The following is a 27,901-nucleotide window of genomic DNA, read 5'->3' as shown; positions in this document are numbered from 1 at the left end:
ACTAGAGAGCCTAATTTTTTTTTTTTAAATTTAACATAATGTTTCATGATATATCGGAATACAATGTATTATTATTATATATTCTTTTCAGAAGTTCAAGAAAGTATTATCAAATTAGGGTTTAACCAATATGTACTCTGTTGCGTTGTCTTTTTATTGACAAACCGATGCTCGCTTTCTAGTATTTATTCTTAATGCTTACCAGGTCCTATAATTATCTTAATCTATCGACATTTTGTATCAATATTTTAGGTAAAAAATGTTTTGTTTAACAACTATTATTATATCCATAATGTACGTGTTTATAGAAACCGGTATATACATACACGAACCCCTGTACTATTTTGAAAATATATATCTACCATACTGATAATACCAAGATCTACAACCTTGCATATACGCATATAGAAACCAGGCTTGAATTGGTAACACTATACCGGATCTTCTACATATTTACTATTTAGACAATTAACATCACAGGTAAAACGTTTAACTTACATGAATACCATATAATTTTAATTTTTGTTTACATGAAGTATAGTTATTGGAAGCAATGTTAACAATCTATATAAATGTACGAAAAACAATATTTGATAAAAAGTAAGATGACCATTCTTAAAAGATGTCGAACATGTGATCAGGATTTGAAAGCCAATACCAATTATACAAACATTAATTAAAACACATTTAAATGATATGATATATTGAAATATACACTTATAGCTGTTTTAACTGTTATTTTCTTAAAGTAAAGATATTGATACGACCAAATGTCGCATTTGGATGAATGTTAGCATTAAAATATTTTTGAAAACATTTATGAAGTGTGATTTTATAAAGCTTAAACAACCGAACATTTTGCCGGCTTCTTACTTTCACCATACTGTAGTAAACTTTACATTTCAATTATATTTGTGTTGTGAACTTTACATATCGATAAGTGTTATCTTTTCGAAATCTAATTCCAAGCTATTCGTAAATATGGAATTGAAATATTCGAGAAAATCCGTTTATAAACTTTTTACAATTACAAGGTTAAATAATTTTGAAAAACACATTTTTGTCGTATTTTGCATGTTAAAATACTGCTAGAAGGAAATAGTGCTTTATTCCCTAATACAACTAGCTTATTATAAATATAAACCGTCTCCAAAGTGATTATATAAGAATAGTAATTATATGCATCAATCACCCTAGGAACAACAAATACAGTAACAATTCATTCTGTTGTTTTCACTAAAACTCATTTCTCTTACGTCTATGACAATGTTGTTCCTAGATCTGAAAATAAACAAATACATTAATAAATAAATATATAAATAAATATAGCATTAATTGATTAATTAATCGATTGGTTAATTGATAAATAAATAAATAAATAATAATTATGAACAACAATAGAAAAATGAATAAATAAATAAATGAATAAATAAATAAATGAATGAATAAATAAATACATGAATGAATACATCAATAAGTAAATAAGTACATAACATAATATAACATTAATTAATTAATTAATTAATTAATCATAATAAATAAATTATAATTATGAACAACAATCAAGACATCAAGTACTTAGAATTATCATAATTCTAGGTAAATCAAGTAAACACATAACAATTACCATTGTATAAATTATCCGTGGTCCTGTTATTACTCAAACTCTCGTAATTATTTGTTACATCAGCTGACTCAGCATTTACAGCGCCGAAATCAGTTCTAGTGTTATAATATGTTGGAATCTCAACGTTATGTTTGTTGTCTTGGGGCGTTTTACTTGCAAGATACCTGTGTAAAGCGTAGAACTTAATTTAGTATTAAAGTCAATTTTTAGTTATAGGTAAAAAAGCAAGTAACAACCAACAAAATTAATTATTTATTAATTATTATTTATTATTATTATTATTTCTCTCATTTATAAATAGAATTTGTTTTGCATTAAGGACAAAAATGTTGTGTAGTATTTAATTAGCGAATACATTTACCTTCGTCTAATGTGGTTAAACAACACAGCAAATACTACTATGGCAGCACAAGAGCCGAATCCAGAGAAATAACCAATGGTAAAATTACTATCTTTATTGTCACACCGTGCACATGTTTGTTGTTGGGTTACAGGTTCGGCTGATTGTGTTGTTGTTTCTGATGTTTCTGTAGATATAACATTAACGTGCATTAGATATAATGCTTACTCTGCTTGAATGATTACTGAAACAATGTTCTCGTCATAGACTGCATTAGTAGTTGTCTAAGATCAAGTTCAGTCGGATGGAGCGAGAGACTCGTAATCTCGATATTGAGTGTTCAATTTCAGAACTGGACAACTAAAATAACTAAAACAGTCTTTCCGACCAATATCTATTAAATGCCACTATACTACCAGTAAAACGGGGTAAAAAACAAAGACTTAGTAATATATTATTTTGACAGTAATAATTTGCAGATTGTTTACCGATTGTGGTAGTTTGAGTACAGTTATCTCCAGTCAGTCCATCCTTACATCCATCCGTACATGTACCGGTGTTTCTATCACATCTCAGATCTTTACATCCACCAGGACAAGATTTATCACAGGTATCGCCCCAAAATGTTTGGTTACATCCGTTTAAACAATATCCGCCTGCATGTTCACATGTATGTTTACCACTTGTTACTATGCATGCCGGGTTGCAGGCTAAACTGCAATTGGTTGAGTAAAAATTACCTTTACACAGTAGACAACTACTTCCGTCATTTTTTGAACACTTTAAACAATTTCTGTTACATTGTTTGGAACATTTGTCACCAGTCCAACCCTCATTACATTCCCCTTGACATATTCCAGTACTATCACAATTCGTAGAACATACTTTTGAGCACAATAATGTGTGTGATCCGCATGTCTCACCATTGAATATCTGTCCCTCTGGACAATCAGCACAGACTAACGAACCATTGTGTATTTGACACTGGTTACAACCTTGAATAACACAGTCCGGACATTGCACACAGTAAACATTGCCATAAAACTTATAGAGGTAAAAACCATTATTGCAAATATAACATGTTTTCACATCCGTACAATGTTTACAATTTGACAGACAGGTTCACATATTGTCTCGACACCGCGTTTAGCGATAAAATATCCATCTTTACAACCACTTGAACATTTACGTAAATCACAACGTTCATTTTCACATAAACTACAATTGTGTTGACATTTAAATCCATATAAATTGGGCCTACATTGCGTACAATCTCCCGTTTTAGACTGACATTCCCCATTTAGACAATTACCATCACAGTTGAAAGTACATCTAAAACCATATTTATTTGGCTTATTACACAAAGTACAGTCATCGAAGTTGTTACATTTTGCACAATCTGGAGGACATGGTGAACAGAAGCCATTTGATAAAAAGTAAGATGATTCACAACTTGTACAAGTTGAACCAGAGCATGATTGACAGCCAAAAGAACATTCTGTAAATATTGATATTTGTTTTTGCCCTTTTACATATAAATATGCAGTTTTATATACATTTCCAAATGTACAATATTCGGTAATTATAATTATAAATGAAATATACAAACCATGAATATCATAAGATAATTAAGTAGAGGTTTTAAATATCTAAAGATGCATTTAATAAACGAAAAAAAAAAAACATTAATCAACTTATCAACTTAAATTCTCTAATTTGTATATTTACATTGTTTTGAGTTATATATATTTCCACATTTACAATGTAAAGAACCCACAAATATGCTAAGTCGGATTTTGTTGATAAAAATTTAAAATTCTAAACTTGACCACAAAAACTTAGGAATAATAATAAATAAACTTTTAAAAGTCAACATTTTATAGATGTATTTAGGAAATTCAAAGAACATATATTAACAGAAATTCACATGTTTATATTCTTATAGTACAACTTATCATGAAGTAAAATAACTTACCAGTAAATACCATATCCACAATCAATACTAGTATAAATGCTGACGTTTCCTTATACAACATTATCCCGAATTCATATATGCAATTCTAAAAGTGACAATTCTTTATATAGATAATAATGTGATCAACTTACGGAAAACATATAATTTAGCATAACTAACGATGCTGCTTTAATTCTTCTTCTTTTTGTTTTGTTATATATTTAGCTTAAAAAAAGAATAATACTGAAGGTACTGTGCCGCTATGATAATGTGAGAGTGACGTTGCATTTTTTGTGTAAACACAAGTTTACAATCTTTGCCTGAATAGGTAAAATAGTTTTTTTAAGAAGACAATATAATACAAAATAAGGAGTAGAATTTTCAATGTCTTCTTGGCAAAGTTGGCAAAGTCGTTGGGATGTGATACGATATAAAACTTTATCTCGAGTTCGAGCCTCATATGTTGTCTAACATTTTTCTTTTTTTTTCTTTCCCTATTTATCTCAAAATTTATGATAGATGCACATAAATTGGAATATCAAGGTAATTTTATTATAATTTTTAATAATTTTAGTAAACCTGGAATAATATTTTTATCTTGTGTTTTGTGGAGTAAGTAATAGTGATAATACTTATGCAGTGCACGAGTATTTCGTGCAAACTGAACTATAGTTGAAACAATTTGTGTACAGTATATGGTTTCATCAACTTGCTAGATATGCCTACATTGAAAAAAAATTAAAAATTAAAATGAGAAGTAAATAAAAAATAAACACAACTCTCGTAATCCTTACAAGTACAAAAACATATTCCTTATACATTAATAATTTTTGCGAACCAAACCGGTCTTGCATTGATATTCAACTAGATATTTAACTGACAGCCTTACCTACTGCGTTACGTTGTTGATATTTTAATTCATATCGTTAAAAGATCATAATTACAATATGATAACTGTTTTACACCGTAATAGTGGACTTGGCCGTCGCGTCACTAAATAATTATCATAAACATACAGTTTGTATTTTGTATTCGTGATTTGTATTCATTACAATAAAATATGTTAGCCATATCGAAATTGTCAAACAGAGTTTTAAATGTACAATTTTACTTAAACGAAAAGAAGCTTATGATTATATCTTTATGATTGTATTGGAAGAATCACTACAATGCCCGTTATTCCTGTTTAAAAAAGCGAAATAAATTAAGAAATATCACTAATCATTCACAACAACAATCAAAAGATATAAAATATAAATACCTTATATAAATACCTGATAAATCAATCACAAATAAACCGGTTCAAAACTTCCTCTTTCAATGTTGTGATTTGAATAGATACGCTATGCATCAGTGACTCCCTTTAAAAGATTATTTTTAGACTCAAAAATACTCGGATTGATACGATCAAAAGAGAACAAAACCGCTTTTAATTCATAAACTCTATTATCTTCTTAGCAAATACTAACAAATCGTTATTCATGCCTTTAAAAGTAAATAATAATTTACTTAAGGAACATTTAAAATGTATCATGGTATCAAACATGCAACTATTTGTTCGCCTGATTGGGGTTTACGTCACATCGACACAGTTTATGTCATATCGCGACGTTCCAGCTTTACTTTACTTGGTACAAATGTAAGAAAAAAATATACATTTGCTATCAATTATATTATTATTAAACAAATCATTTCCCTGCACTTGCATTGCGTCATGGTTTGTATGGCTGTTCAAAAAATATTCAATCATAATTATAAGGTCCAATCGACGACAATTTGATAGTATATCCTTTTCTTTATTTTATCCATGGATCCGCGAAAAATATATATTTAATATTTTATAAAAGAGGATAGTCTCTACATAAAAGTAAGTATTCAGACTCAAAGTATTTAATAAATCTACATGTTAAGAGATTTGATTAAAGACGAATAAAGTTCAATAAAAGTTATGACGCTTTTGATTAATTAATTAATTAATTAATTAATTAATTAATTAATTAATTTATTTATTTATTTATTTATTTATCTATCTGTCCATTTTATTAATGTATTTTCTTTATTAAAATCAAATGTTTTAAAATAGTCCTTCAATAAAGTATGCGGGACAATATTTTTTTTTGATACCTGAAGTTGATGGAAAGACCCTCTCAGAAAATGTTGATAAACCATGACTTGATTGAAAACAAACTAAACATTGGAAACGCCTAGAAACAATTACTAGTTCTTTACAACGTTCTCATAGAATTGGCAAGTACTATTCAAAATAAAGTAAGACTCGTTGTCCCAAAATTTGCTTTTGGTCACGAAAAGTAGTGTGTGCGTACAAAAACGAGTATGCTGACAAAGCCAGAAGAAGTTGTAGAGACTAGGAGACAATTTAAAAAAAAATGTCAACAAATTATATCTGCATTAATTTCATGAAATTTAAGGAACATGTTTTAAGGAGAAATCACACATTTGTATTCTTAAAGACAAATTATCATAGAGTACAAGAACTTACAAGTAAATACCATATCAACAAACGGTACTAGTATAAATAATGACGTTTCTTTAGAAAACAGTATGTGTAAAGCAGTCTAGAAAATGAGAATAATATACATATCGATAATAATGTTAACAAGCTATCGGAATTCTCTCGAATTCACATGTTTAGCATAACTAAACGATGCTGTTTTTTTATTATTTTACATTTCATTGGTTATAACTTTATGCTCAAAAATCAAAGTGATGCTTATAGTATGTCCTTTGTATAAGACGTTTAACATAAATGATGATAAAATATATAAGACAATTAGTACCAAGTACCTTAACTAAAAGAATTTACACAATACTAATATCCGCTTTCCTTGTTTGAAAACGTGAAAGAAAATAGGTAATATCACTAAACATTCCTAAAACAACACAAAAAAAACAAACAAATAAAAAGCAAAACACGGATAGATATATAACTACCCGATAAATCACTACTAGATTTACGTCTTTAAAACTTCCTCTTTAAATGTTGCAATTTGAATTAGTTACGGTATGCATCAGTGACTCCCTTTGTAGCCATTTTAAAATGTTATTTTTAGACGCGAAATATTCGGATTGATACGGTCACAAAAAGAACAAATTCTCTTTTAAATCAAAAACTGTATTTATTTTTTTCTTGCAATAATAAGAACAAAAACTTAAATTATACCTGTAAAGGTAAATTACAATCTAGTTAAAGAGTATTTTAAATGTATTCAAGCATTAAACATGTTATTAAAATGTACAATCTGACTGACGTTCAGATCTACTAATGTCTGTTATGTATATCTCATTACGACCTTGTATGTTTCGCCTTCTTTATAATTCGGACTTCCCGAGAAAGCTATATTTAGCCATGCAATCAAACCGGTTTTTACACAGGCTTTAGAAAAAGTATCAAAATACCGTTTTCCTTGGAAGTGAAACAAATTGTTGGTTTTTGTTGGGAATTTTTTTTCTATTAAATTTACTTGTAATAATAGAGTTAATTTTAATTGGCAAGATTGTTTTGCCAGTTAACCTGTGGGAATAAACTTGCCGTTGTCCATATAGCTCAAGATCGTGACAATTTCCTACTCACTATTTCCCAGGGTTGAAATTAGAAACCGCATCGCTTTCAAAATTATAAATGCTCGCCGATGTTGGCTATGTGAAAGATCACCAGAAATAACTTCTTAATTGGTCACTGTTAGATATAAAAGTGGAGCGTTTTTAGAGCTAATTTGAATCAGATATTTACATTTAATATAGCGTGTTGGAACATTGATGGTATAAAAAATAAAATTATTGACAATGACTTGTTGGAATATTAAAATCAATTTGATATGTTTTGTTTTTTTGGAAACATGGTTAACAGATGAAACAGACATTTCTCAAACATTTTTAAACTATGATTATTATTTTGTCAAGGGTAGTAAAACTGCTCTGTACGGTAGAGCGATGGGTGGAATATTGGTGTATGTAAAATGCTCTATATCTCATTATATTTCACGTATTTTGCCAGAATGTGATTTTGGTATATTTCTTAAACAAAGTGAAAATATTTCGTCTTCACATAAAGCATCTGTTCTTATATATTTGCCTCCAAAACAGTCTCCTTATTATGTAAATAAGTTAAATAAAGGTATAGATATGCTTGAAGACCATGTACTAAATATATTTGATAATGGGTGTAAAGATATTATGTTACTAGGTGATTTAATGCTCGGACAGGAAATTTGCAAGATACTTTAGAGTGTTATATAAATTCTCCTGCTACAGATGAAGCGATTAATGAGAGAAAGTCTTGTGATCTCAAGACAAACTCTTTTGGTCATAATTTACTTAATTTCTGTAATTGTTAATGGACGTTTTTTTGATGATAAGGATATAGGTGAGTTCACATATATTGGACCCACTGGGAGTAGTGTTATTGATTATCTTATTGTTTCTGACGATGTTATACAGTATATTACTTCATTTCAAATTGGAACACGTACTGAATCACCTCATTTTTCTGTAAGTTTTGAAATTAAGATCTAATATTGGTGTTACTGACAGTGTTACAGAAGTTAGTTTGAAACAAAATAAAGCTAGCCTAGGGTATATTACAATTTTAGTGAGGAAAATACTCAACATTATAGTATCAATTACTTATGAATTACGAATTATTAGTTAATATATGTAGAAGAATTTGTGACACAGAAACAGACATTTAACAAATTGTGAAATCTTTTAATGATTTCCTTTTAGACTGTGCTAGTTGTTGTATGAGAAAAACTAAATTGTACCATACATTGTTAAAACAACCAAAATGGTTTGTTAAATACTGTACTGAGTTAAAATATCAGATAAATAGGTGTTTAAGAAATTATAGGAGGAATAAAACTGAAGTATTATTAAATGAATTTAAACTTTCTAGGAAAAGATTTAAGAACATATGTGAACAAAAACAACAGGAATATAATGAAAAACAGTTAAATGAGTTGATCGAAAAATGCAAAAATCCCAAAGCTGTTTGGAGAAAGGTTAAATTTATGAGTTCAAATAGAGAAAAGTGGTTTTTTGAAGATAACAGATTAGAAACTGTATCAAATTGTTCATATGTAGGCAACACTTTCACAACCAAACTGTCTTTTCCTTATATGGCACAGGACCAAAGTATCAAAGTTAAACGAGTTCTTATATCTATTCTTAACAAATTGTATGAGTATGGACAACTTCCAAAACATATATATTCTTCTAAATATTTGATACAAAAATCAGTCCAATGTTGTTATATGGGAGCGAGATTTGGGGTGCTAGTGAGCAAAAATTCACCGAATCCATTCAAAATTATGCATGTAAAAGATATATGTGCTTTAGTCAAAAAACAATTAATATAGCTATTTTTGGGGATTATGGCAGATATCCAATGTTTATTACAATTGCTAAAAGAGTTATTAAATATTGGTGTAGAATCTTAAAGATGGATGAACAAAGATATGTAAAAAAAGCATACAATATGATGAAATGTTTTGATAACTATGGACAAAAAAATTGGGTTACATATGTTAAACATTTACTTATGAGAAATGGATTTGGGCAGATTTGGTTTGATCAGAGTGTACCCAATGAGAAATAATTCCTTCATCAATTTACTCTTAGACTTAAAGATCAGTATCTTCAAACTTGGGTTCTGATGTGGGAAATAGTTCTAAACTGTCATTGTATGCAAATTATAAGTTAACTTTTGAACATGAAATATATTTGGATTGTATAACAATTAAAAAAAATTAGAAATGCATTGGGTACATTAAGGACCTCTTCACATGACTTATGGATATGAAAACTTTGTAATACTGAAATTGAAACTGAATTTCATTTTGTTTTAAAATGTCCCAGATTAACCTCTTTTAGAGAGAAATATATCCCATCTAAATTCTATCAGTCACCTAATATTAATAAGTTCAATATTTTAAGGTCATCGAAAAATGTAGATATTATAATGAGATTGGCTGTGTTTAAGAACGTAAAATGGTGCTAAATGATATAGTTCAAATATGTAATTATTTACGTATCTACACATTCAGGCGGGTGAATACTACACATATATGTTAGAATAATTTATTTCTGTCACTTTATATACATTATTACTAGTAGTTATAAATTGTATTTGATCTATATAGTACACTGGCACTACACCATGTTATGCTTGTAATGTATATGTTTTGTTGGTATGGGCCGGAGGCCAAAATCAGATAAAATATTTAACATTGTCATTGTTTCAGATATTCTCGTACAATGGCCGCTTTCGTTGACGAAGTATTGTCATGCAACAAATCGAACACGACATATTTCATTTAATGTCTTTCGACTGTATACCAAAAATACATGCTATATGACCGTATTTGGTCAGTGAAAAGGAAAACGTTTCACAACCATTTTAGCTTTATCATACACGAGTATATAGCGTTGATAGAGCTATTGTCAAATCTAAATGCCCCTCCAAAGGTGTACATTGAGTAAACAAATTTACTTTGCATGGACGATAAATAACACACATGGCCCGAGTAGGTTTATAAAGATTTCCGTCTGAAATTATCTATTACATATATTTATAAAAAGAGTTCGGCAGTCTCTTTACATGTAAGGTACTTAAACATGTTCCAGTATCAACTGTTGGACAATCACTATTAGTAACTCTTGAAAATATATAATGAATTAAGTAATCTCAACTTAACAATGAAAATATAAGCAAAATGTCAGCAAAAGTGTACAGAGGTCAATTATGCGTGACGTAGATGTGATAAGTGATAATAACTTCAGTATATGTACTTGCATGAATATTTTATACCACGTAAAGGTACATGCAAGAACTAGAGAGCCTAATTTAGTTTTATTTAAATTTAACAGAATGTTTCATGATATATCGGAGTATTAATATTATATATTCTTTTCAGAAGTTCAGGAAAGTATTATCAAATTAAGGTTTAACCAATATGTACTCTGTTGCGTTGTCTTTTTATTGACAAACCGATGCTCGCTTTCTAGTATTTATTCTTAATGCTTATCAGGTCCTATAATTATCTTAATCTATCGACATTTTGTATCAATATTTTAGGTAAAAAATGTTTTGTTGTACAACTATTATTATATCCATAATATACGTGTTTATAGAAACCGGTATATACATACACGAACCCCTGTACTATTTTGAAAATATATATCTACCAGATATCCATCTTTGCATCCTTCAGTACATGTTTACATGTTTCCTGTCACATAATTACAGTCAAAGGACATAATTATTCGCCACTTTCAAAATGGCGGCCAATTACGCAATCTTAAGCAACAAACAGGAAATGGTCATTACAGGATCATAAGTAATCATCTTCCTCAATAATTTGTCAGATTTCCTTTCATTCTTATTACTTCTTTAATTCTATGTGGAATTGTTCTCTAAAGACATTGTACACGATCTAGAGATATATTTTCCCATATATGTGAAATTTCGGCAAACAGCTGTTCGCGGGTATGTTTGTAACTTACGCGGTGTTTCAATCGTCGTTTGATTTGTATGTAACCAAAAGTTGTCTATTATATTTAAGTCAGGAGAGTATGCTGGCAAGGATGTTGTAGTTACATCATTTTCTGTTAAATAATTTTTTACTTATCCTGCTCTATGAACTGGGGCATTGTCATCCTGGAACACATAGTCATTATTTCCAAAATGCCTTGCAATAACTGGTCATAAATTATTGTCTAACACATCTACATATATCTGTGCATTTATATTACCCTCAACAGCAGTCAAAGTTCCGATACCCCCAAAGCATACACATCCCCAGACCATAACACTAAGCTTAGCCCTGGGAGCGGGACAAACTAAGTGAGGCTTATATTTTTCGTCGTCTTTCCTCCAAATGATAATATTGTTTTTCTTCCCGATGACCACCTGACTTTCATCACTAAATATCCACTTACTCCAGTGTTCTTCCACAGTCCAATGTTTTCTTTCATTAAACCATTTTACCCAATTTTTTCGACTACCCCTGCCAACAACCAGCCTCTTCTGAAAAGCCCTCCTTTTAAACCCCAACTCATGATTTTTTCTTTCAATAGTTTTATCACAAAAAGTTCGATCCATACCTGTATTCATCATATCCGTAACATCTCACAAAGTCCTTTTCCTGTTATATTTTATAATCCGAGAAAGTTTTGTTCTATCTCGTTCCGTAAATATTTTTTTCTACCCCTCCCACTACGATTTTCAACACTTCCAAACTGTCGATATTTCTTTATTACACTTTTAATTGTTGATCTAGGAATACCCAGTAATTTTGACAATTCTGACTGATTTTTATTCTCCTTATAACTATTTATAACCAATTCTCGTACATCCCTACTTAATTCTTTTGTTTTCGGGGCCATTTTTAAAAACGCCCACGAAATAAACTTGTAAATAATGCAGCGAATTATTAAGCTGTATTTTACGTCACCAAAGACTGATTGAACTTTGGCCCTGTTTACATGAATTATACTATTTATAGCGCGCAGCTTAAATTCAAAAGGTACATGTATATGGTGCGTAGCGCGAACGTCAGGGGTGGCGAATAATTATGTCCTTTGACTGTAACTTATTTTAGGTTTCGCCCCAGGAGCTTTGTTTACACTCGTTTTAAGACTATGCATTTGCAGGTCCACATGTTCTTTTATTGTCCCTTTCTGTACATAATGGATGGCTAATTTAACGACATTTTGCTAAAATAATGTCACCATTGCAATGTAGACATATATCTTTATTTTCACTTGAGCATTTGAGTCTTTGTTTTCTACTTAGGAACGCAGGGACGGTAACTCGCACTTTCAGTTCCGTACATGAACATGTTATTTGGCGTTCTTCTTCAGGGAATCCGTTTTCATCCCATCGAATTTATATAGATGAAAACCATAATTGTATAATTAACATGTTCTGACATGACATTCGAGCAATGATTGCAATTTGACGAAAATTTATATACCGTTTTTAACCGGTTTTATACTGATAATACCCAGATCTACAACCTTGCATATACGCATATAGAAACCAGGCAATCAAAGTTGTTATATTTTCATCCTCAAGGGATTGTTCGGCGTTCAGTGTCGGTGTCCCCTCCATGTCCAGCCTTCATAGTTCTTGTTGATGGGTCGTATGGGGGTTGCGTTCATTGAACGCCGCCATTCCTTGTTGATCTTGTTTATTATATTTTATGCTCACAACCGTGTTGTTTGTGCCGTGTGGCGGCTGTAAAAAGTCTCCCCGTACATGCAATCAATGTTGTTATATTTTCATCCCCAAGGGATTGTTCGGCGTTCAGTGTTGGTGTCTCCTCCATGTCCAGCCTTCATAGTTCTTGTTGCTGGGTCGTATGGGGGTTGCGTTCATTGAACGCCGCCATTCCTTGTTGATCTTGTTTATCATATTTTTTGAATTTGTAACAATATACCGGATCTTCTACATATTTACTATTTAGACAATTAACATCACAGGTAAAACGTTTAACTTACAGGAATACCATATAATTTTAATTTTTGTTTACATGAAGTATCGTTATTGAAGCAATTTTAACAATCTATATAAAACAATGAAAAACAATATTTGATAAAAAGTAAGATGACCATTCTTAAAAGATGTCGAACATGTGATCAGGATTTGAAAGCCAATACCAATTATACAAACATTATTTAAAACACATTTAAATGATATGATCTATTGAAATATACACTTATAGATGCTTTAACTGTTATTTACTTAAAGTAAAGATATCGATACGACCAAATGTCGCATTTGGATTTCAGCCGAATGTTGGCGTTAAAAATTTCCGCCATTTAATATAAAATATGTAAAGATGCATTTAATGTATAAGACTTGTCCGAATTGTGTCATTCAAATTTGTAGGTTAACACTTACAATTGATTTGGAACTATCATGCAGAAGTATTTACGATCAAATACTTTATCAACAAACATTTCTGGTTTAAATTATACCGTTTTCAAGAAAAATGTTATACATGTTATCAGCACACATTATAAAACAAAGTATAAATGTCATATTGCAAATACAGGATCAAAGTATTCGAGAAAAAACGTTTATAAGGAATAACAAGGTACAGTAATTTTGAAAAACACATTAGTCGTATTTCACATGTTAAAATATTGGATAAGGAAATTTGGTTTATTCCCTAATATAACTAGCTTATTAAGAATATAAGCCGTTTTCAAGGGGATTATATAAGGATAGTAATTATATGCATCAACCACCTCAGAACCAACAAATTCATTCTGTTGTTTTCACAAGTAAATCACTAAAACTGATTTCTCCTACGTCGATGACAATGCTGTTCCTAGATCTGAAAAAAGATGAATAAAAAGACAAATAATGAAGTAAATAAATAAATATAGCATTAATTTATTAATCAATAATAATATAATAAATAATAATAATAATAATAATAATAATAATAATTATAATGATAATTATAATAATAATAAATAATAATTGTGAACAACAATGATGACCTCAAGTAATATCATAATTCTAGGTAAATCAAATAAACACATTACAATTACCATTGTATACATTATCCGTGGTCCTGTCATTACTCAAACTCTCGTAATTTTTAGTCGCATCAGTTGACTCAGCATTTACAGCTTCGAAATCAGTTCTAGTGTTATAATATGTTGGAATCTCAACGTTAGGTTTGTTGTCTTTGGGCGTTTTACCTCCCACATATCTGTATTAAATAACAGAATTTATAATTCAATTAAAAGTTATTATATAAGTCGATTTTAAGTAATACGTATAAAAGCAAACCAGTGATCAACCGACGCAATTAACTTGAAAGTACAAACTTATCAATTAAATCATAAACAAAAAACATTTATATAACACTATGCTTATTATTATTATTATTATTATTATTATTATTATTATTATTATTATTATTACAGTAGGGTGAACGTGTCAGTTTACACGCAAAACGCACGTTACACGCTATACGAACGCACGTTACACGCACGCAAAACGAAACGAAATACGCAGACGCACGCAAAACGATATACGCTAAACGAAATACGCTAAACGATATACGCACGCTAAAACGCACGCAAAATGAAAACGTTTCTAAACCTTTAATAAAATATCGTAATCAGTTTAAGTTTTTAACAACTTTATAGCTACATGTAGATCGTTTAGCGATAAATTTTGATAATCATATATATGGTAGCTAGAAATGTATTTTAAACGAGTCAACCTAGCACCGAAATTAATTTTTGTCACAGCCTCAACAAATGATTTTTAGAAATATTTATAAGCTATCATGCGCTAATTAATATCGAAAGTAAAATAGTTAGGGTAACGTGTTCCTTTTTATGCGCAATCGGATAAAGAACTATCCCTTGCATTCACTACGTAATCTCTACGTAATAGTCCAACATGGCCGACATTTGAAATGCATTGCAATTTTTCATAAATATACAGTGCTAACAATTAAATTCAGATGGATTTATGAGGCAAATCTATATATTAAGTGAGGATGCATCATAATCAATCGAACTATATAATCTTGAGTGTAAAATAAAGGAATTAACTATTTTGACAGAAGTCACGAAAACAGATTAAAAACAAACACAATATTCTGCCACGGATAACATTCAGGGAAATGGATAACATTAAAGGAAAAGCTTCGAATTCCAGAATCAAGAATGATTAAATTGCTGGCACAATACGTAGATTTAAGTTGATGTCCTGAATGTTTCATTTGGACACCGCATGATTTACTGTTTTGTCGCCAGTTAAAGTTTCTCAGAACGAAAGTGAAAGTAGAAATAAACAATACTGAAATCCAGTGAAATCACCAAAAAAGGTAAACTTTTTAGGGCATTACAATATATGAGTAAATAAAATTTTTAAAGAAGGGAAATTTTTATTTTAGGCCCTGAAACTGTAATCGAGGGGAAAAAAAATGGGGAAAAAAAGGGAAAGGTTTTTGATTTTAAAGTTATTGGTTTTAAAAAAGAGGGCCCACAACAAAAAATATTTTTCTTTTTCACAAAAAATTTTAAAAATTTTATTAAATTTGGGGTTTAAAATATGTTTTTAATATGTTTAAATCAACACCCTGTGTTTAAATTTTGCCACTAAAGTAAAAAATGGTTTTTGACATGGGTTTGCACAAAATTTTTGCCCGTAAACGCCCAATTACCCGTTATAAAAAAACATTGGAAAAAAACCCCGCAAAAATTTTTTTAAGCTTTAATCCCTATAGGCGTGAAAATTTGAAAAACTACTTTTTTTTTCCCCTTTTAAAAGGTCTTCTTTTTGGTGTTTTGTGATCCCAGTAGGGTGAATGTTCCAGTTTACATGCAAAACGCAAGTTCAGGAAAAAACGCATGCACGTTACATGCTAAACGAACGCACGTTACATGCACGCTTTATGAAACGAAATACTCAGACGCAAGCAAAACGAAATACGCTTAACGATATACGCACGCTAAAACGCACACAAAATAGAAAACGTTTCTAAATGTTAATAAAATATCCTTATCATATAAATTTTTAACAACTTTAGCTAGATCGTTTAGTGATTTGATTAAATGATAGGTAGCCATTCATGTATTTTAAGCGGGTTTATGTTAACTAACTTATCTTATGTCCCAGGTTAAAGCTGTAAAGACATCAATCCGCGAATGCACACAGTATTATTTTTTGTCGGGCAGCCTAAACAAATGATTATTAAAATAACAAGCCATCAAGCGCTAATACATGCAATAAAAATGATTTAACAGGGTTGTCTTTATGCACATTTCTGAAAAAATACTTTGCTTTATACCAGGAATCTCTTAGATAGATAATAATTACTTCGACACCTCTTCTGGCGTAAACAAAATAAAACGAATGGTAGTAACTTTAGCAAATCAGCAATCAAATTATCAAATTATTTACATACAGGCGAACAAAATTAATACATGACCTTTTTAAATAAAGGAAAACATACATTGCAGACCGGCAGCCCAACATATTTTCCAGACAAGGGCTAAATCTATATGTTTCAGGACTTTACACCTCCTGGACGTTTCTGCCTTGAAAGTTTCAACCTCAATTTTTAACCACCATTTTTTCAATTTGAAAATATATATAATAAATACCATGCATTATGGGTTATGATATATTCTAACATGACCCGCATTTACCCTATTGAACATAGAAGAACAGAAAGTGTGTGTTATTATGCAACAGATGCACAGTTTGACATTCTATATTTAGACATGTGACATTATACACGTGACGTAACCACTAAAAATCTGACGCGCTGAAAATAAGTACGGAAACAAATCAGGCGCAAATTTGCTTAACTATCAAGTACGGCAACATTTATTTGTTGATGTCGTGTTAGAATCAAAATTCTTGCATCTCAGACAGGATTATCTACCGTTTTCGCCGGTGCTAGAAAACTCTGTCTTACACCCCCATGTAAGACAAGTCGCGTGCGTTAAATGACGTCATTGACGCGCGCCTTTTATGAATGAATCGCCTTCTTATGATGACGTCATTTTTCCGTTATGAATGAAGTTGTATGTTCATACGCTACTATAAGAAAAAGGTGCGTAATGAGAATATCAGTTTTCATAATCTCTGTTCCGAAAATAATCGACATGCAATATGCAAGAAAAAGAATCAAACACCGGCTGTTGGTACAGACGTGAATATCTAGCTCTCGGGTAACTGTTTAGCGGAAACTCGGCAGAGCCTCGTTACCGCTGTAAACAGTTACCGTCGAGCTAGATATTCCGGTCTGTACCGGCAGCCGGTGTAAGATTGTTATATAGTATATCCAAATCAGTGATTTTATCGCTTGATAACATCACTATTTGTCGAATGTGCATCATTATATCACTGGGGCTACGCCCTCATGATATAATTCCTCACATCCAAACTCCAAACAGCTGTAAAACTACATGCATATATTTATTCTTTTTTTTTTCAAAAAAATAAATTCAATAAAAAGATATTGATAGAATATGTTTTAATATAACAGATAAGAACGATTATAGAAGTGTGAAAAGCCTAATGAAATTTAATGAATTAAAGTGTTATATTAAGAATAAACTTCTATTTTGGGCCCAAAACTGTAAGCGAGAAAAAAATGAGAAACTTGTCAACCTCATACACCTCGATCAATAAGTGCCAGGAGGGGAGGAGTGTTGGACTCCAATAATTTGTGAATCATGTTTAAACTGTAAAGTATATATATGGATTTACCAAAAGAGCAGCGCATCAGAAAATATGTTTCATAGTAATGAAATTGAAATTTATTGACATTTTATGCACTATATGTTATAATATGCTATATTATTATTAAGGAACATTAAATGCCTAATACCTTCCTTTTTTGTTACTGTCACAAGTAAAAAAAGAAAGGTGCTGCCTCACCAGGACTTTAACCCGGGACCCTTGGAATACCGTTTTGCCACTCAACCGACTGAACTATATTGTATTAGGCTGCTTAAACATCATCTCCCTATATAGTGAACAATTCGGAACCATTACATATTCCCCTGCTTTATTGAAATTTGTCCTTGAATGGGTACAGTGAACAATGTGAAATAGGACTTTGAGTTTTATACCATCCATCACAGTCCCCTTTGGAATAGGTGATGGTATTGAAACTTCAAGGCCAATTACACATTGTTTTATTACTAACTGTTGGGAGTTAAATGTCAAAGGGTGAGAAAAATATGTAGCCTGACTGGGACTTGAGCCAGGGACCCCTTGAATACAGTGTCGAAGCTGACTACCGGCTAAGCTATCAGTCTGCTTGCACATCTTCTCCCCTCAATAGTGAACAGTTCTGAGCTGTAAAAATGAAAAAATCAGTTTTACAGTATCTTTTTTTGTGATTCCATATACCATGCCAGTAATGGTCCCCTGACGGGGAAGGGAACACTTCCTTACTGATAGTGGATCTGAACCCCTCTGTCTGCATTTTAGGACATTTGCCATACCTTTTTTTATTTTTCAATGAAATTTGGTGGATTTTTTTTCCATATCAATCAACCAGATGTAATATTTACTTAATATTATAGTAATATGTTGCCTTACTAACTTGGTTCCTAGGAGGTTATAATAAGGTAAAATTACCCCCATTTTTAAAGATGTAATGTATTTGCTTGAACAAATAGGCATCATAGAAAATTTACCCTATCGTTCTTCATTGTCAATATAATTCAATGGGGTTTTCTTATTTTAGTCAATTAGATGTAGTAGTTACTTGATAGTATAACTTTATTTGGCTTTACCTAATTTGTTTCAATGACCAGAAGGTTATAACTTGGTAAACTTACCCAAATTTTGAACGATTTAGTGTGGTAAAGTTATTAATAAGGCATTATAGAAAATTAGCCATTATTTCTTAATTTTCAATGAAATTTGTTGGGATTTTCTTATATAAGTCAATTTGATGTAGGTATAACTTAATATAATAATAATAATAATATGTTGCTTATATAACTTTGATTCATTTATCATGAGGTTATAATCAGGTAATATTACTCCCATTTTTAATGAATAAGTGTGTAAGCTTGTATAGTTATACATCATAGGAAATAAGCCATAATTTTTTGAATATTCAATGTAATTTATTGAGATATTCTTATTTTAATCAATTAGATATGCTTGTTAATTAATATAAAAGATTTATGTTGCATCATTTCCTAGGCTGTTATAATAAGGTAAAAATCCCCATTTTGTAGTGAATTTGTGTTCTATCTTAAGATAGTAAGGTATCTTAGGAAATTTGCAATAACTCTTATATTTTGTAATGAAATTTGGTGGGACTTCCTTACTTTAGTCAATTAGATAGGTTTGTTAATTAATATCATAGATTAATGTTTCTCTTATAGCTTTGTTTAATTTCCAAGGCTCTTATAATTAGGTAAAATTTTCATATTTTGTAGTGATTTAGTGCATTATCTTGGACATTTAGGCATCTTAGGAGATTTGCCATAATTCTCATATTTTGTAATGAAATTTGTTAGGACTACCTTATTTTAGTCAATTAGATATGTTTGTTAATTAATATAATAGGTTTATGTTATATAAAAAAAATCTGTATCATTTCCTAAGAGGTTAAGTTTAAGGTAAAATTACCCGGTGTATCAACATTTTATGTGGATTTTATGTGGCACTGCTTACTTTAATAGTTGGGGTCCACATAGAATTTACTATATAACATTTATATTTTTCATGGACAATTATTGAAATCTTCTTTTTTAAGTCATCTTATTAAAGCTTTTAATTAATAAAGTTTATTTGGATTGAGTTATCAATTACATTACTTTTCATAGGGATCTTGTATTATGCTCTTTTTAATGAACTGACCTACCTATGAAGCATAAAATTGATATTGTAGGAAAATTAAAATTACAATCAATTGAAATTGTACAGGTCCCAAAAGATATATTAGTATGCAAAATGGGTTTTTGTAAATTTATATAAATACATAGGTGATATTTAAGTATATTATAGTTAGAATTTTATCAGTTATGAGGTTTATAACTTACTTGAGGGAAGTTAAACAAGTGACTTGGGACTACAGCATACCTATCTAACTCAGCTGAGAAAAATCTTCAAAGAATTATATGGTTATATATGGAAAGGTTACATACTTTTAAGTTAGCAAAGGGCGACACAGGCTCATCTCGGGTATCTCAAAGGGGTATTATGTTAAGTAATGATTACGGATTGATAAACCTTTATAGTGATTTTAGATAATATACAGAAAAAAACCAAGAAAGCTATATATGTTTATCAAAGTGGGTTATATTATGGACCTCATATAAGATTAAGATATATTTGAGCCGCGTCACGATAAAACCAACAATGGGTTTGCGACCAGCATGGATCCAGACCAGCCTGCGCATCTGTTCGCTATCAGTGTTATACGGTTTGTAAAAGAACAGTAAAAGCCCAGGCCACATACAAAAATAGTAGTCTATGCCTTGATTATGAGCTGACAGATAGGGGAATTTTGTAAAGGGTGGCTTAGCCTGTCTGTTGTGATTACATGTCTAAAAAGTACAACATGGTATATTTTAGCCACCATAGAATTTTTTATCTAGAAAAAAATCTAGCTATTTTTATTTGTACAAATATATAGAAATAGTACAATGTACAATGTATAATTATTAAAATGTTCACTTTACATGTACAAATAATGAAACTATTAACAAATGTCGGTACAGCTGCGGTACGGTATTTAGAGGGTCACGGGTTCGAGTCCATGTCAGGATGCACTTTTTTCTCACCCTGTGACTGACATACATTTGTATAGCCCAGCTAGAAATTAATTCACAATGCTAAGTACGTAACCGTGGGAAATTCGAAGAAATATTTGCATACACAGTAGGTTTATAACTATTCAGTATCTAAACAAGTAAAACGTGTAATTAAGCAGCCGAATAGCTCAGAGGAACTCAAGAGCCGCGGAATCGTATTCCGAGTGTCAGGGGTTCGAGTCCCTGCCAGGCTGTTACATATCAATATAAATCTGTCAAGAAAAATAGGAAGGAACTGTCTAAATAATTATCACCCTAAATAGTATTCGGATAGGATTCGGACAGTCTTTGATGAAAAGTCAGAAGATGACTTGTAAAGGGGGTGGGGTGCTAGTCTGATCACATCATTTGATGTCTGACGAACTTCATATCTAATATATATTGGTACGCATATAAACACCTGTTTGCTGAATTGAATATCAAAAATGTTGCAATTAATTAGTAATTATATCTTATGCGTATGTAAATAGGATAATTAAAAACTAATAAATCTTCGGCGTAAAGTATGTAGAAATCTGACCAGTCTTCACCGCGAGGTCACAAACTTTAAAACTTTAATGTAAATATCACAATAATACTTCTTTATATAATATTTCTAATATTTGACAGGGACACAGAACATCTCTTTCAGGTTTAAGAAACAAGAAATTTACATAATATATCTAAGATATTCTTTTACTTCTCAATAGTAAGTTAACAGACGCAAAACACGGTACTTAAGCGCTTAGACGAACGCAGACGCACGCTAAACGTTTCTGGGAATAAGAAACGCACGCTTTCAGACGCACGATCAACGAAAAACGATACACGGAAAACGATAAACGTTAAACGCTTGTAAACGATGCACGCTTGAGAAAGCGTTTCAGCAAACGCACGTTGCACGCTATACGCACGCACGTTACACGAAAAACGGACGCACGAAAAACGCTATTTTTGACAACCGAAACGTTCACCCTACTGTATTATGATTATTATTGTTGTTGTTGTTGTTGTTGTTGTTTTCATTAAATTCATCAGTAAAATGCCTTCAAGACAAGCATGTTGTATAGTTTAAAATTTGTAAATAAACATTCACCTTCGTCTTATAAGGTAAAACAATACAGCAAATACTTCTATGGCAACACAAGATCCGAATCCAGAGAAATATATAATGGCAAAATTATTAACTTTATCTTCACACCGTGCACATGATTGTTGTTGTGTTACAGATTCGGCTGATGTTGTTGTTGTTGTTGTCACTGATGTTTCTGTAGTTATAACATTGACGTGAAATAGATATCACCCTAACTGTAGTCTAATGAGTACTGGAGAAATTTGTAAACTGCACAAACAGTCGTCTATATCAAGTCAGCTCGCCCAGCCTAATCGGTTACAGCGCAGAATTTGTTATCTCAACATTGAGAGTTCGATTTCCGAGCTGGCCAACTAGAATGACTAGAATGGTCTTTCTGATCACTGATCAATATCTCTTAAATGCTACCATAAAGCAAGTAAATGGCGAAACATAATGACTATATATCTATATTTGCTATGAGTATGATTCAGTGAGAATAAGTTAATAGTCAATAGTGCGTATTATATCTTAAGTTACTTTACACGAGTAAAAACCAAAAACGTATTAACTACGTCCAAAGTAATTTCCTTTACGTGTAAACAAGGCAAATAAAGTATTTCCAATATCCCTGCTATGCCACTATAATAAGGGTGAATAATTAAATATATATGCAATATTTATGGTAATTATGAATTTGATTTAATCAATATGAGTTACTTATAAATTAGTTATTTTAAAAATAATAGTTATAACAGTTATCATATGAAGATTGTTTACCGATTGCGATAGTTTGAGTACATTTATCTCCGGTCAGTCCATCCTTACATCCATTCGTACATGCACCGTTGTTTCTATCACATTTAAGATCTTTACATCCACCAGGACAATGTTGCTCACAAGTATCGCCCCAAAATGTTTGGTTACATCCGTTTAAACAATATCCGTCAGTATGTTCACATGTACGTTTACCACTTTTTACTATGCATGCCGGGTTGCAGGCTAAACTGCAATCGGTTGAGTAAAAATTACCAACACACAGTAGACAACTATTTCAGTTATATTATGAGCATTTTAAACACTTGCTGTTACATTGTTTGGAGCATTTCTCACCAGTCCAGCCCTCATTACATTCTCCTTGACATATTCCAGTACTATCACAATTCGTAGAACATTCTTTTGAGCACAATGATGTGTGTGATCCGCATGTTGTACCATTGAAAATTTGTCCTTCTGGACAATCAGCGCAGACTAGCGAATCATTGTGTATTTGACACTGACCACAACCTTGAATAATACAGTTCGGACATTGCTTTTCTTGCAAACATGACAAACAGTGAACGTTGTCATTTAACTTAAAAAGACTAAAACCATCATTGCAAATATAACATGTTTTCCCATCCCTACAACGTTTACAATTTGAAGGACATGTTTGACATATTGATTTCACACCGGTTTTATACTCATAATAACCAGCTCTACAACCACTAGAGCAGAAACGTAAATCACAACGTTCATTATCACATAAACTACAATTATGTTGACATTGAACTCCATAGAAACCAGGCTTACATTGCGTACACAATCCCGTATCATCTTGGCATTCACTGTTTAGACAATTACCATCACAGTTGAAAGCACATCTTGCATGTAAGCCATAATTATTTGGCTTACATAAAGTACAGTCATCGTAGCTGTTACATCATTCACAATCTTGAGGACAAGGTGAACAGAAGCCATTTGTTAAAAAGTAAGATGATTCACAACTTGTGCAAGTTGAACCAGAGCATGATTTGCATCAAACAGAACATTCTGTAATTGATATATTTTTGTCTATTTTACATGTATTTTAGTTATTCATATTTAATAATAAATAATATAAGTATAAAAAATGTCTTAGCCAGTTTAAAAGAACTTAAATTTTAGACGTGACCATAGAAAACTAATTTTTTTTTTCTGCAAAAGAATATTTTTAGGGATTTTAAATATTTTAAGAGGCATTTGAGATATTAAAGAAAATATGTCACAGTTCATTTTTTATGAAAGAGAACAGATTAACAGCAAATACTATATTAACAAACAGTTTAAGTACTAATGAAGTTTTCTGAGGAAACCTATTCCATATTCATGTATGCAAAGGAATTAAAGAAATTAAGGAAACAGTTTTTAAATTGTTATGAAATAGTATTACTTACCAGCAAATACCATATCAACAAACAGTACTAGTACTAATGCTAAAGTTTCCTTAGGAAACATTATTCTGTATTTATGTATGGACTTAAACCTGACTTAAATCTGAAACAAAATAGTATACATATCGATTGTGATCAACTTATTGAAATGTTTTCAAATGAAACACGTTTAAGTATAACTGCACGATATTACGTTTATTAATCTTCATTTTTTGGTTATACTTTTACTAAAAAGGCGAAATGGCACTATAGTATATCCTTTGTCTTAGAAGGTATAAACTCCTTTAACAATGTTTAAAATAAAACAGTTTTAGGCATATTGCGTACCCTATATAGAGTGATAAGACACTTTTAAACATGAAAAGTGAGACTTACAACATTATGAATAATTATGAATACTTATTGTTAAAATGATACAGTGTTAAAATGTTAAAATATTCTTACAATACTGATATCCGTTTTTTTTTCCTGTTTTTATAAAACAAACAATAGATGTGTGGTTACTTTGATTAATCCTCTTTCAAAACTTCCTCCTTAAATGTTGTGCATAGAATATAAACTTTTGAATAGGTACATTATGCATCAGTGACTCTCTATATGGCGCTCCTAAGTGCTATTTTAGACGCATATGTATTGGTAAGAGGTTGGTTCGGGCGAAAGCACTTAAAACATGTAACTTCATATTTTTACGATTTCAATTACAAATTCACGTCTTCATAATATTGACTTAATAAATTGTAACGTCATGAATTTATTATAATTGTATCTTTGCAAATTTGCAAAATATACTCAATAAATTGAATTCGTGAAGTTGAAAGAATAACTCATGATGAAATTTAATTCATGAATTTGAAAGTGTCGGGTTAAAATACATGTAGTTTAAATTGCGAATTTGTGAGGTTCGGATCATGAAGTTCAAAGGTTAATTCATAAAATTAATACATTACTAAAATGTTAAAATTGTGAATTTTTAATCGCCAGATCGTTCAGTTGAGGTATTATATTCTTCATACAAGTAATTTTAACGGGACCCATTACTCAGTTTACGAGAATACTTCAAAAAATGGAATTTTTTTTGTAATTGAATGGAAATGAATTCAGTTTTAACAGAATTTTGAATAATTCTCTTTCTGTCTAAATTAAACATTTCATTGAAATATTTCAGGAGTTGCGCATTTATTTTGAAATGGAAAATGTATACTTATGAATATGTTTAGACATAATACTTAAAACATGTTCAGTAAATTTGTACGGTCAGCCGGAATAATTGAGCCATTCCTTAATAAATCAGCTTCATTTTTAAACTAAATTGGTTTTATAATTGGCAAATACATTTTTTGAAACATTGTTTTGTCAGCTTTCCGGCCTTTCCCCGTCAAACTTCGGATAAGGACGTCGAACTACACAGATAAGGTACTCATATCTACGCTACAAAATTGAAACATATATACAAATAGTTCGATCCATCATCAGCCACGAATTCGCCGTTACCTCGAAATAATTGTCTCAGTCACATTTTAACAGCTTATTTCAGTGAACTATGATACGGAATAATTGGGTAATGGCTCAGATATACACGGTGCTAATGAATTCAGAAAATAATTTTGTTAATCGGCGAGATGTTTCGAATGATCAACAATAGTAATTGTACATGTCAACGCTAAATAACACTGTAAACTGTATACACCAAGAAGAACTAAGTGCATTACTAGTAATTGGATTAGTTTTAATTACAGCTAAAAGCAGTAACAATTAATTGAAATGCTGTTAGTCCAGTTACGTTCAAGCAAGTTGAATGTATGACATTTTTGTAAACATGTAAGTAAAATTCCTACCTACAACATTTATCGCCAATTATGTATGTATATAATAGCAATTTATGTACCAAAATGGAAACAAAATATAACTGTAAGCTGGCGTATACATATTTAAATGATTAAACTTAAATGGTTTTATTTGTCAGAAGGTTACTCATTGTTTCTTTGTCCAAACAGTTTGTCCTTATACCATCAGTTGAGTATGGTGTTTCAAATATATACCTTATACAATGTACCATGTGTAGGTACATTCGAGAACTGAAAAAGACCCATTTACATAATAATCTATAATTTATTTGACTTCTTCAAATGTTTTACCATTGAATACTTGTCCCTCTGGACAATCAGCACATACTAACGAATCATTGTGTATTTGACACTTGTTACAACCTTGAATAACACAGTTCGGACATTGCGGGTTTTGAAAGCATGACAAACAGTGAAAGTTGTCATTAAACGCATAAAGACTAAAACCATCATTGCAAGTATAACATGTTTTCCAATCCGTACAATGTTTACAGTTTGAAGGACATGTTTGACATATTGTTGTACAGCTTTACAACCGTTAGAACAGGTACGTAAATCACAACGTTCATCGACACAAAAACTACAGTTGAATTGACATTGATATCCATAGATACCAGGCTTACATTCAGTACAATATCCCGTATCATCATCGCATTCACTATTTAGAAAGTTACCATCACAATTAAAAGAACATCTTGCATGAAAACCATATTTATTTGGCTTACATGACGTACAGTCATCGTAGCTGTTACAGCTTTCACAATTTTCGGGACATGGTGAACAAAAGCCATTTAATAAATAGTAAGATGATTCACAAATTGTGCAAGTTGAACCGGAGGATGATTGACAGCCAACAGAACATTCTGTAAATATGAATATTTTTGCCAATTTGCATAATTTCAGCAATATTTCAAAATATACAATGTTAAGAACCATAAATATGCTAAGTCATATTTGTCATAAACGTGAACACAAAAAATAAGTAAATAATAATTAAAAAAATAGTATTATAATAAAATGGAAACATTTTAAAGGTGCATTAAGTATATGAAAGGAAACGTTTTTACAACAATTCACACATTTGTTTTCTTCAATACAAATTATCTTGAAGTAAAAGAACTTACCAGTAAAGACCATATCCACAAACAACACTAATATAAATGCCGACGTTTCCTTAGACAACATCATACTGCATTTATATAGACAAGTCAATCTAAAAAATGCGAATAATATACATTACGTTATTTATACGATTAACTATTAGGTTAATGTTTCCTGGAGACCAACTTTTTTCCGGATAATTTATAGGATATTTGTTCAAATATATGTTTAAAGCATGAATAAACAATGTTTTTTAATTATACTTCATAGTTTTTGCTTACAATTAAAAGTGTAACTTCTAGTATGTCGTCTGTATAAGAAGTTTAAGATGAATTAAAATAAAATATTTAAGACATGTCGGAAGTATTATACAAAAAGCATTAAGTTAAAATTAAGCTTTTAAAAAGAAGCATGACTTGTATAATTACATTGAGAATAAAAACTTA

At 30.8% G+C, this 27,901-nt stretch overlaps 1 protein-coding gene across 1 annotated transcript; it reads right to left on the bottom strand.

The window, feature by feature from the left end:
• Positions 1 to 1,258: 1,258 nt before the first annotated feature.
• On the bottom strand, positions 1,259 to 27,901 carry LOC132714997 (cell death abnormality protein 1-like). Its single transcript, XM_060697958.1, has 11 exons — positions 27,479 to 27,901; positions 26,683 to 27,217; positions 23,782 to 24,012; positions 23,099 to 23,325; positions 22,343 to 22,514; positions 14,503 to 14,666; positions 14,258 to 14,282; positions 2,456 to 2,682; positions 1,989 to 2,154; positions 1,628 to 1,791; positions 1,259 to 1,281 (listed from the first exon to the last, which is right to left on the bottom strand). The coding sequence occupies exons 1-11, from the start codon at positions 27,540 to 27,542 to the stop codon at positions 1,259 to 1,261; spliced, it is 1,998 nt and encodes a 665-aa protein (XP_060553941.1). The 5' UTR covers positions 27,543 to 27,901.

The sequence above is a fragment of the Ruditapes philippinarum genome, unplaced genomic scaffold, assembly GCF_026571515.1.
Source record: "Ruditapes philippinarum isolate M1 unplaced genomic scaffold, ASM2657151v2 ctg10871_1_1_1_1, whole genome shotgun sequence".
Classification (NCBI taxonomy): Eukaryota; Metazoa; Mollusca; class Bivalvia; order Venerida; family Veneridae; genus Ruditapes; species Ruditapes philippinarum.
The sequence above is the reverse complement of the archived record's forward strand: the minus strand, read 5'-3'. Positions and strand labels throughout refer to the sequence as shown.